The 12,780-nt window shown below is 41.1% G+C and overlaps 1 protein-coding gene across 1 annotated transcript in view; it reads left to right on the plus strand.

Annotated features, from left to right (window-relative positions):
- Positions 1-12,780, plus strand: part of RMDN3 (regulator of microtubule dynamics 3) — a 31,975-nt gene that overhangs the window by 490 nt on the left and 18,705 nt on the right. Inside the window, 6 exon segments of the mRNA XM_010710910.3 lie at positions 7-28; positions 1,711-1,906; positions 3,081-3,227; positions 7,233-7,500; positions 8,709-8,811; positions 10,092-10,152. Coding sequence (XP_010709212.2) covers positions 7-28; positions 1,711-1,906; positions 3,081-3,227; positions 7,233-7,500; positions 8,709-8,811; positions 10,092-10,152 — 797 coding nt within the window.

The raw sequence follows: 12,780 nt of genomic DNA on the forward strand, positions 1-12,780 counted from the left end.
GCGGAGGCCGTGGGGAGTCGCAGCCAGGGTAAGGCCCGGGGCAGGACCGCAGGAAGGGGCTCTGATTCCTTCCCAGATGTACCGGCGGCCGTTCAGCAGTCGTCGTGGCGTTCTGTCAAAGCCATTTGGGCGCACCTGCTCTCCTGTTACTGGAGGATGCCAGAGTTCTTGGGTAGCTCATGCCACGTGCTGTATGGCAGGAACGTGATAAGCCACCGATATCGAAAAGATGCTTTTGTAGCACGAACGGGTTCAAACGCTTTTCACAAAAACCTTAGAAACAGTGACGAGGCTTTAAGATATGAGACATTCAAGGCAAAGTGTTCTCCTATGAGCAACTTCTGTTTATTTATTGTATTTTCAATCTAGGCTCCTGAGCTCTGCATGTCAACAAAGTGAAACACCCGCTTGTACCCACTCTCTCAGATCATCAGGTGCAACTGTCAGCCCATTGCCACCATGCCCCATAGAAAGAATTACAGAATCATTAAGGTTGGAAAAGACCTGTAGGTCATCTAGTCCAACCAATCAGTCCATCACCACCGTGCTCATTAAACCACGCTCAAGCCAAGGGAAATTACATCTTTTCATGACTCTCCTGCTATTTAAAGTCCAGTATCTCTTAATACAGATGTATGTAGAATAGAAACTGAACTTATTTTGCAGTAAGGTGTTTTTAAAGAGAAGCAATTTGCTCAACTGCCGTGGTCTTTGTAGTATTCAGTATGAATTTTGCATTTTTTTTTAAGTGTTTCACAATGGGATGTAATTGAAAGAACTCATGGAATCATGGAATCACTTGAGTTGGAAAGAACCTTTAAAGATCATTTAGTCCAGCTGCCCTGCAATGAACTGGGGTGCCTACAGCTTGATCAGGGTGCTCAGAGCCCTGTCTAGCCTAACCTTGAATGTTCCTAGGGGTGAACTCTATTCACTTTATTATCATTATGAAAGTGTTTAGTGTGACTGCATGCTCATGTCAGAATGGAGTGGTAAACCAGTGCAGGAACCAAAAACACCAGGCCAGGTCAGAGGGTAATATTCAAGATTAAACTTTATACCCTCTGTTTTCTGAATACAAAATTAAACTGGCATTTCCTATGAGGAAACCCTTTCCCATTTCCCTGTACTCGGCACTGGTGAGGCCATACCTTGAGTATAGTGTTCAGTTTTGAGCCCCTCTCTACAAGGAAGACATTGAGACCCTGGAATGTGTCCAGAGGAAAGCAATGAAACTGGTGAGGGGTCTGGAACACAAGTCTTACAAGGAGTAGCTGAGGGAGTTGGGATTGTTTAGTCTGGAGAAGAGGAGAGTCAAGGCAGACCTCATTGCACTCTACAACTTCCTGAAAGGAGGTTATGATGAGGAGGGGTTTGGCCTCTTCTCCCAGGCAACAAACAGGACCCGAGGAAATGGCCACAAGGTGTACCAGAGGAGGTTTAGGTTAGACATGAGGAAAAACTTTTTCTCTCAGAGAGTGGTCAGGCATTGGAATGGCTGCCCAGGGAGGTGGTGGAGTCGCCATCCCTGGCAGTGTTCAAGAGGTGTCCGGATGAGGAGCTACGAGATGTGGGTTAGTGGCTTGTGGTAGCAGTGGTAATGGGTGGATGGTTGGACTAGATGATCTTGTAGTCCTTTCCAACCTTGTGATTCTATGATTTTATGATTTGCATCTGATAACCTTTTTTTTCTGTCTTGTTTTCCCAAAGCTCTACCCAGAAAGCCAGTTCCTGTAGAGGCAGGAGACTGTGCCGTGTATACACCTCTCTTAACACACGGCGAGCAGGTGGATGTGCTGGACCGCCTGGATTTTGTGCTGACAAACATCTCGGAGCTGAGGAAGGAAGTGGAGGAGCTACGAAACAGCCTGCAGCACCTCGCTGCTGATATCGTGGGTGAAGTCAGGTTAGCATCTGCCCTTCTCATTTTGTCATCTTTTGTCTGCTGTTGTACGTTTATGTTCTACAGCACAGGAAAACATTGTGATCAGTTGGATGTCTGTTAAATGGAAAGTGGAAAAAGTGGAAAAAAACATCTCTTTAGTTTCCACTGCCATTATATCTTGGCAGTGAGATTACGTTGAAATAAGACCAAGTGCTGGATTCTGTCTTCAGTCAAAGCAACCTCATATATCACTACAGGCTTGGGGCAGAATTGCTGACAAACTGCATGGAGGAAAAGGATCTGAGGGTATTAGTCAGCAACTGGCTGATTAGTAGTGTAACTGGGTAGCTAAGAAGGCCAATAGCATCCTTGCTTGTATCAGAAATAGTGCAGCCAGCACGAGCAGGAGGTGATCGTCCCTCTGCAGTCAGCTCTGGTGAGGCTGCATCTTGAGTACTGTGTTCAGTTTTGGGTCCCTCACTGCAAGAAAGACCTGGATCAGATCCAGAGAAGGGCAACAGAGCTGTGAGGGGACTGGAGCACAAGTCTTATAGGGAGCAGCTGAGGGAACCGGAATTGTTTGGCCTGGAGAAGAGGAGGCTCAGGGGGGACCTCATAGCTTTCTACAACTTCCTGTTGTAGAGGTTGTGGCAAGGTGGAGGTTGGCCTCTTCTCCTGAGTATCAGCAACAGGACAAGAGTTGATGGCCTTGAGTTATGCCGAGGGAAATTCAGGTTGGATATTAGGAAAAATCTCAGAAAAAGTGGTTGAGCATTAGAACAGATTGCCCAGAGAAGTGGTAGTGTCACCCTGGGGAGTTTTCAAGAACAGTAGAGATGTGGCACTGAGTGGTATAGTGGAGTTGGGTCAGTGGTTGGACTCGATGATCTTAGCAGTCTTTTCCGACCGTAATGATTCTGTGATTCTGCAATGTGTTTCAGAATTCCTTTGTTCACTGAGGAAAGCATATGATAAAATTATCCTTTACCGTGTGGATTTCAGTGGTCAGACTTGCTTTAACTGTAGAAAGCACTCTTTGCTGTATGGTAATGAGATGTTTGTATAAGCAAGAGCAAATCACTTTGTGAATTCTTGGGGATAGAGCAAATTGGAGAGAAACTGTCGGAGAGCAGGAAGCAGAATATATAGCACAATATCAAGTGTTCATTTGTTCTTCTTTTTGCCTTTCTTCCAGGTCGCATCTGGAAGAAACCCAGAGAGTAACACGCCGAAGGCGGTTCCCGTTCCACAGAGAAAGAAGTGATTCCACAGGGTCCAGTTCAATTTATTTCACTGCTAACTCAGGAGCAACCAACACAGATGATGGAGAAAGTGAAGGCGGGTAAGGCAAACACCATGTTGATGGCAGCTTTTGTAGGTTTTGGTGTCCAAATGCTTATTTCTGAGCAGTTTATAAGTGAAGTGAAGGTGGGTTTTGTTTGTTTGTTTTTTTCCTTCCAGTTGGCTTGAATTGTAACTTTGGAATGTAGATACATCCCTCTCTCTCTCTTTGGATTACATTTTAAAGGTGCTTACTGAAGCCTGATAAAGTTTCCCGAGTATCTGAACAACAGTGTACAGATCAAAACAAACACACACACAGATGCAAAACCTCTGAAAGTTTGAACTAATAAAAAATGTGAGAGTTGGGAGCATCAGGAATCTGTCATTGGTGTATTAGGGTTGATCAGGAGTTTTTGCTCCTTTTTTTTTTTTTAATTGTATGGAGATAAAATTTCCATACAATAAAAAATACGTTGTAAAGGGTCTAGAAAACTTGAGAAAGCTAAAATATACTCATGTTAACTAAGATGTCTTTTGTGTAGAGTATTTCTTCTAAACTTTTCTCAGTGTGGCACAGTGATCACTTATGTTGCTTAGGTTCTTAGACTTTAAAAACAGATGAAAACACACAAAAAATCCAATTGAAGTGCAAAGAGATAATAGAAAACAAGAGGTTTGCTCCATACATATTTCAGACTTTCTGATTAAATGCTTCTGTGCCTTAATCAGATGAATTTCATAGCTTTTCAGATGTGTAAATGTTTTCTAAAGCATGCAGTGCTGGCACTAAACATTTTCCCAAAGATATGAAGCATAAGATAAAGACAGTTTCATTACAGCACAGAGAGAAAGTCAGAATTTGTGTGTTTGGTAGCAGTCAAACTAGCAGTGAGCAGTACAGACTGACACTTCGTAACACGTCTGTAATCAGAGCACAAAGCTGCCATTGCTGTAGCAACCTCCTAGAACAAAGGACACAAATCTGTGGGAAAACAGGCTTTGTTGCTTCCATTAAAAAACTGCGTTACTGTTTCAGTCAGTGCAATTTATAAGCAAGAAAGAGTTGATGAGGTCTCCTTCAGGTTATAGACGTGCTTCATTCATCTGAAGTGAGTGCTGAGTATTCATAAAACAAGCAGAATTTGAAGTAAGTGATTCATGGCAGTGTGACATTTAAGAAGGCTACATAACTAATTTTAAAATGACAGGGCCTGTGCTAGCTGCTTAATAGTACGTGTGTTCAGTCATCAGGTTTCCAACAGATATTTTGTAAAGCACACTGAATAGGAGAGAGTTTTCAACAAAAACCTGTCCTGAGTGGCACCTGACCATTAGAAATGTATAAATTATGCTAAGGGCCAAGGAGGATCCTGAGGTTTGCTCAGGCTTTCACCTTGGAGGACCTTAAGTGAAGTGTGGAGCAGGGGATGTATTTTCCTGTAGAGCCTCATATATGGTTATGGCTATATGGGGTCATTGCTGTCATGTTGCTATGTGATGTTAGGGGGAGTTTTCACTTGTTGCTTAAAATTTGTAAGTAGGTTTAGTGTTTGGTATGAAGAATTAGTGGGTAAGCTCTCATCTGATTTAATTTAAAAAGTTTGAATAGTGTATCATGTCACTCTGGTCCAGTTTGTCATGTGTAAATAGATATAATGTCAGTCTGTTCAGCAGTGCTGTCTTCTATGGGTACAACTTTTCACTTTTTGGAAGTGAAAAGTGAAAAAGTGAAAACTAAGCTTTTTAGTAGCTACTAGGAAGAAGAATAAGACTGCCCTCAGCAGATACATTTCAGCTATGTATTTATTTCTGACAGTTACATTCTTGTAATGAAGATCAGAAGGGGGGGAGGAGAGAGGAGAGTCATGTTTCAGCTTTATTTTTTAAACCACACGGACATGAGCATCTTCTCTGATTTCATACACAATTGGCAAAAATCATTACAAGTTTTCATGAGCCCAAGCATCTTGGGCTGCTGCAGAACTTAATTTCTGCCTATTGTTTTGGCAAGGCTTTGGTCTTTTGGACTGCTTTGCTTCCTTCCATATGCTTTTCAGTTTCAGACAATACATTTTCATTTTCCATCAGGATGTGTGCCAGCCAGAGGCCTCAACATACAAAAGCATTTAAGAACTTTCCATCATCATAAATTTGAGGAAAACAGTTGGATAACATCTAAATCCTGTAATTTTCCTAAAAACTCTGAGTTTATGAGGTTATGTACAGCATTACCTCTCTTTTTAAGCTAGCAGTATCTTGTATGTACTGTCTTGGAGAAAAAACACATATTTGTGTTGGAGAAAAAAAGGTCTATTGTTGCTTGTTTTTAAAGACCATATTGTATTTCAGCATGGAAAATGGTTTTCACCTGAAGTACTGAAGTCTCTGCAGCCACCAGGAAAATGCTGTAGTGAAACAGCATCCCTGCTGCATCCCATCCACAGGACGGGATGGAAAGCAATGAATCAGGCTAAATGTAAGCAGCAAAGAGAATTGCAGGAGTTTTTGTTAAGTGCTGAAAATGAAGTAGTCTGGGGAACTGATAACAGCGTTACTAAGAAAATACCAAGAAATCAAGCTTTTAACTCGGTTTGAAATAGACCCACACCAGTGTCACCTACATGGTTGCTACACCATCCATTAAATTCATTGCTGCCTACTTAGTCTTCAGCACGTTGTCTTGTTTGGCTTTGCAGTGGTAAGGCACTTTATTTTCATCTTAATTTTCACTACAAAATTGTACTTCTTAAAACTTATGGATGAAGGTTTTATTTACCCTCTACCAGAGAGGGAAATGCTTGAGCAAAAGGGATGGTTCTTGGAAACTTGAAGTTTTGATAGCCAGATGTGTTTTGTTATCTGCGTGTGGCTAAATGAGTGTCACTGCTTTCTTTAGATACAGACCCTGCTCACCTATCTCTGTCTCCAGACAAGGGCAGCTTCAGACACAGAGCACAGGGCTCTGTCTTGAGTTACTTGAGCTGTAGTTACTCATTACCCCCAGGTTGTGATGGCTTTTAGTCGTGAACAAAGTTTTCAGTACTTGGTTTGGGCACCATTTATTTGATTAACAACTGCATTCTCCTAGAATTAAATATTTATGGGATTTGAAGTATTCTGCTTCAGGAGAGAGCCTTCTATCTGAATATGGAGGTGCAAATTTTTTAAATTCCTGGGTAACTTGGGCTTATTCTTTGATCAAATATTCATAGATAAATGTGAAGGGAGGGGAAATAATTTTAAAGAAACTTCTTAATGTATTAAATTGTTTGAAGCTATGTTCTTACACCTGGGCCTAATTATATAAGCAAACATCTTCCTGCAGTGATATCAGTAATACGTAATGCTGTTTTAAATGTGCCCATATGTGATTTGGAGGAGCTCAGTTTTGGCCATTTTTAGAATCTTTGCTTTAAGCTTTATCCTATGTTGTTTGATTAATTTAGCAGCTAATCATTGCTCACAGGGTGCCTTTCTGTGGCTCTTCTGCCATTTCCTTGCTTACTTCTCAAGTGAAATAGTTTGGGTCTCTCCCCTCCCGTTTTGCAATGTTTCACATGTCAGTGTGAACAAGCTGGTTTGTATTTAGCATTCAGACAAGATGGTGAAGGTACTAAATATTGCCAAAACAGCCATTGCATTTGAAATTCCTTGAAACAGGCAAAAAACCTCAAATTATATATTCTACATGGATGAGTGTGTTGTGTCTTTTGTTGAAGTTCACTTTCATAATTCATACACTGAACTGAATTGTTCTGGTTCTAGTTTGTTTAATTTTATATGAAGAGACCTAAGATAAAATCATGCAGACATTATGTGGGCACTTGTGACTGAGCTGTGTGTAACTCTGGGGGGCTTTCTTTCTTTCTTCAGCTTTTTATGGTTGCGTTACATGAGAAATAACAAATGGTGTCATTTGGGAGACTTGAATTACACAGTGCTCTCTGGGCTAAACTAAGATATATTGCTCTATTAGGAAGGGGTTTTTTGTGTGCCACCTGCGTCCCAGCATAACATCTCCACCAACTAATTTTCCAATATGTTGGGTTTTTTTTTCTGAAAGGTACACCACAGCCAATGCTGAGTCTGATTATGACCGAGAGTCTGAGAAGGAGAGTGAAGAAGGGGAGGACGAACTGAGCTGTGAAACAGTGAGAACAGCAAGACGGGATTCCCTGGATCTCATCAACGAGGATGAAACACATTTAATCCTCGATTCCTTGCTGGATGAAGGACTGAGCCAGCTACTGCAGCAGGCAGATCACTTGCACAATGGCGATGAGCAGGAAAAGAGAGAGGGATTCCAGCTGCTGCTGAATAATAAACTGGCGGTAAAAGTTGCCTTTTTGTATTTTCCAGCAGTGATTTGTGACTTAGCTACATAGCTGGGAAAGAGGAAATAGCATTTCTTAGCAAGGTCCAGTTCTACGCAATGACTGGGCCAGTTTCCAGTTGCCCCCTTTCTCAGGAGCAGCTTGAAACAGGCTGAAGATCAAAACTGCTCAGGCTGCAGCAGCAGACAGTTCCAGTTGCCTGACCTGGAGTTCATCTCATCTCTTTCCCTTAGACAATACGTTGTGCATGTGTGAAACAACAGCATGTTGTAAGCTCAGTAAACATGTAGAGAACATTGATAGCACTGTGTTTTTGTCACCTTAAAGCTAACACGGTGATGTACCCTGCACTGAAATGTGACTAAACGTGACTACAGCTGGTTCAGGCATGCCTGTGTCTGGCACTGTTACCCTCTGTTGGTGTTTTCTTAAGCCAGTGAAGACAGCATGTCAGGTTACCAGCCTTTTAAAAATCAAAACTTCTATTATTTGTGTATATAACAGGGGGAAAATATTATTAAAATGGTTTGGGTTGAGTTCTTATTCCAAGGAAATTCTTTTTTCCTTCCCATCAGAAGTAAATGGCAGGCCTGTCAGCTTCTCACATTCTTTTATATGCTTCTTGTATTTACAGTGCTATTGTAAAATGAATCAGATTGTTGGGTGGCTGTGTTTCTAAGGGGTTTTGTTGTTCTTATTTTTCAAGTAAACTAGCATTTGTCAGAACACAGCTGCTCCAAAATCAGTGGTGTACCTATGGTACAGCATCTGGTTCAAGCACGATCCAAGAACTGAATATTTGAATGCTGGCTGAAACACGGAAACAGTACCATTCCATTTGCACCTTTAATTAAGCGGGAAGGTTTGAGGTTGTTTCTTTTTTCCAGTGTTTTGAGGTTAATGGACACTGCTTAAAAAAGAATGGCCCCAGTATGACCTTCAGAGTGAAGGAGCACTCTGCTGGAAGGCAGCAGTCATTAGACCTTTCCTTAATTATAAATTTGGTTACTGTTTGCTCTTTTGTGGGTTTGCTTCAATTCTCACATCAAGGACTTCTAAATTTTCAAAAAAATGTCCCTACAACTGCCAGTATGTGTCCTCATTTGATTTTTTTTTTATTTTTTATTTTTCTTCTCATACTCTTCGTCAGTGGCAGAATGGATGGTTTATGTGGCTGATGCATCTCATTTATGTTTTTACTGCAGTATGCAGACCAGGGAGACTTTCTTTGGCGCCTAGCCCGAGCACATAGTGACATGTATGATATCACAGAAGACACGGATGAGAAGAAATCATATGCATCTGATGGTAAGGAATTGGGTGTTCAAAGGCAAGGAAAGGTGGATGCAAACCTGAGTTAAAATGTTGCTTTCTGAAAGGCAGTGTAAGTAGACCAAGGGCTTATGTAAAAGTTGGCTTGCCAAGCCTATTTTATATATATCCTGTCTGATAGTAAGATAAGTAAGTTTATGCTGTAATCTGTTTAATTTTTTGTTGCTGACACTAGCAAGTATAACAAAAACAAAGTTTAAAATGTGTATTTCTTACTGAAATCCATTCCATTTCATTTCTTCATTCTCCTCTATTTCAGCTGTGGTATACTGCTTATAGGTGCTTAGTTCTTACTTTTTTTTTGAGACTGCAGGCTCTAGAAGGAGGTGGGGAAAGTGGGGCAAACTAGATCAAAAGCTGTGAGATGAATCAGATTAAAACCATTGCAAACTCCTGTTTTCTCGTCACGTTGAGAAAGATATTTTCATTACATGTGAATGTACTTCCAAATGGGGTGAAACCATATTGACAGGTCAACATAATTTGCTACTTAAAATTTGCATGAGCTCTTTGAGCGGTTTTGGATGCTCAGTATTGCTGTGAGAGTGTGACATTTTGTGGGGATATGGTTTCACACTGGGAGCTGAGCTCTGCTGTGTTGCTCTCTCGCTCTCCCTCCTCAAGAAAAGAGGGGAAAAAGTAGGATGACAAAAAAGCCTGTGAGTTAAGGACAGGAAGATCACAAATTATTGTAATTAATTGCCTATTGCTAATAGAATAGACCCGTGAGAACTCCAAGCAAATTAAAATTGCCTTTCCCTCATCCACCTTCTGTGTCCTCAAAATGGAGAAGGGGAACAGGGAATGGGTTTTGCAGTCAGTCCAGAACACCTTGTCATCCCCTGCTCCTTCATCCTCACTCTCTTCTCCTGCTCTGCCATGAGCTGCAGAACTACTGCTCAGGAGTACCTCCTGCCCTCCTTCTGCACTGACCTTAGCTGCTGCAGGACTGCTATTTCTCCCAGTTTGTCACTCCTGCACAGCAGTTTTTTCAACATGATTTCTCATTCTGGCCAGTGGTGAGTCCCTTTAGGATCTTGCTCTTAGTTAACAAGGGGCAGCTGTTGGGCTCTGCTCACCCCTCTTGCAGCTTGTGCTGCTACCAAAACCTTGTCACTGAAACCCAGTACAACAGGATGTTTTTGAGCCCAATATTATAACACTAACAAATATATAACTTTTCATGCCATTCTGTTATTGTACTCTAACAACTTTAAAGAAAAAAGTTGAAAAGTGACTGAGTTTCTTATTTGCAGGGAAAGAAGAGCTGGAGATTGCCTTTCAGAAGTGGGATCAAAGTGCTGAGTGTCATCAGTGGTACGTAACTCTGAGTTTTGTTTTTAAAAAGCAAGGGGACTGCTGTGAGCTGACCTGCATCTAAAAACTTGGAAAAAATAAGAGAAAGCTCATCTGCTTTTAGTAGGAGTGCGCTACACTGATGCTATTTTTACCTGTTAAAAAGACACTTTTACCAGCTTTGGTAAAGTAATGTCTTGATAGACAGCAGGTTTTGTTGCAGTTAGAAACTTTGTTTTGCTTTGCTTTTGCCTCTTTAATTATGAATTTCTCTGTGACAAGATGAAGTTCTCTGGCAGTATGAAGGCTTCTGTGCATCTGTGCCCAGCAAGGCAGACTGGTGGTGGTGGTAGTGAAGGATGCTGTTATATTCAGACTTGAAGAAATACAATGGGTTTTAGGTGAATTAATACAATGAGCTCTATTAAATTTAGCTCCAGTGTAAATTCAGCAGTCTAGAACTGCCTTGTCTTTGGTATGCTTATAGCCTCAGTGCATTTATTTTACAAAGGTGAAATGAGTGAAAATTCGCTTTAGAAGCTTTCCAGGGAATGCTAAAATAGAACGTGGAGGACGGTTTGCTTAGCAGCTGGCTTTTGGGCTCCATGTCTGTGCCTTTTGGCACAGAAACTCCATCAACACCACTTGGTTATTGCGCAGACCCTGGGAAAATGCATATTTGAGCATCCTGGGTGTAGAGGGGCTGCCAAAAAATGTTTGACACAGATAAGTTGCAGTGAGCTAGTTCCTGAGTTTGAGCCCTCAGTATGGTGAGGCTTGCTTTTATTTTCTTTGACAAGTCCTCTGCTTCGTTTGGTCCCTTTTCAGATCCCCGTAGATGAGATGTGTATCACTGAAAGCCAAAGCTCACAGCCAGCTGCACAGCTGTGGGGGCAGTCTTGAGAGTTACATACTAAATATGCATGATTTTTCCTTTGTGTTCCTCCAGCATTCTTGGGTTAATTATTGATATTTCACTCTGTTACTGACATTTCAATAATGCTTTTCTGCACAGAGATGCCTGCCGTATGTCAAGAGTATTGTATTTGCCTCAATCAGTTAGGCCTGTTAGCGTGGGCTCAGTGCTGTGCAAATGTTCTTCCATTCATCTTAATTCATCTGGAGGAAGGAGAAACATTATTCTCACCAGATTTTTAGTCTTCTGGAAAATGTCTAATGCCTGTGGTCTGACCATGTGTGCTGCTTGTCACTCTGCAGAGCACTCTGGCTTTGAAGTGTGTTGAGATAGTAGTAGTATATGGCTTTCTTTGTCATATATTAATGTGTAGATTTCTTTTTGCATGATAAAAGATGAAATGATCTGTAATTTAACCAAGTAATATCCATGTAAATGCTCCAGCTGCTAGGATTTCAATATGGAGGTAGGAAGCATTAAGGTACACAAGCACAAGGAGGATGCAGAGCTGTTGTAGCAGGTCCAGGGGAGTCCATGACTGACATTTAAAATAGAGCAAAAGTGAAATGAATTATTTTTATTAGTAGCTGTTGGGTAAACAGGATGCAGAACGTCTCTGCCAATCAACATCCATGCTCTTCTCAGATGAGTAATTTGACAGTTGGACTCTGATCTTGGAGGTCTTTTCCAACCTTGGTGATCCTTTGCATCTTTGATTTGGAGGGTGGGTTGGACTGCCAACCTCTAAATAAAAGTATTTATTGTCTTGGAAAAATCATGCCTTTTAGCTCCTAGTAATTGAATGCTGTTCTCAGCTAAAGCTTTGATATGAATCAAAGGAGAGACAACATAACCAATTCCTAGCATGTTATGGTGCTTTGTGTTTTCTGCTAGGGAAACATCCTGAAAGAATCTGTTTTTGTGCGTTGTTTCTTGTGGCTTTTATGTTGAGTCTTGAAGTTTCTAAGTCACTTTGGTATCTGAATTTTTGACATTTTCCAAGGCAGGGTTCTAATTCAGGATACAATATTGATAGCTTTGCTCCATCATTCAGAGTTGTATTGTAGCTGTAATGGGATGCTCAGTCATGTTTCTAATATAAAATGCCAAGCCTCAGGATCTGAGCACACTGCTGTGTTCTCTGTACCTGTATTACAGCCTGTGCCCTACTCTTCCCTGAACAGCTTTAGTTAAAGGACATACAGTTCTTGTCCTGTTGGATCTGTCCTTTTTCCAAAAAGAAAAAGGCTTCTGCACATCAATTTCTTGCTGTTAATTATGGAGAACAGCTGCAGAGAGGGCTGCTGGAGAAAGGAAATAGCAGAGCAGCATGTGGGAGGCCTGGGATTTATTGGAAATGAATATGTAACTACCTTTATCAGTCGTAGGAATAATTACTTGCTGTCATGAATAGAACAGGAAATTACTCCCTTTCCAGCTCTGTCTGGGTCATGGGATGGTCACAAGCTGTTTTAATTACAGCCTCTCCTTACATTAATTAATTTTACTATGGCAAAAAATGTATTGCTAACAAAATGATGCTTCATACATCCAAAGATATATATATAGATCTAAAAAATGTAGGATAAATCCTAATTCCAAAAGACACTGTAGTTTGATTTCCCTTTACTTGAGTAATGAGTAATGCTTAGAATCGAGTAAAGCTTATAATTACTTTTAGTTCACCACACTATCTGTTTAGGAAAATGTGTGTGGAGTGGGGGGGGAGAAAG

The sequence above is a fragment of the Meleagris gallopavo genome, chromosome 5 (assembly GCF_000146605.3).
Source record: "Meleagris gallopavo isolate NT-WF06-2002-E0010 breed Aviagen turkey brand Nicholas breeding stock chromosome 5, Turkey_5.1, whole genome shotgun sequence".
Lineage (NCBI taxonomy): Eukaryota > Metazoa > Chordata > Aves > Galliformes > Phasianidae > Meleagris > Meleagris gallopavo.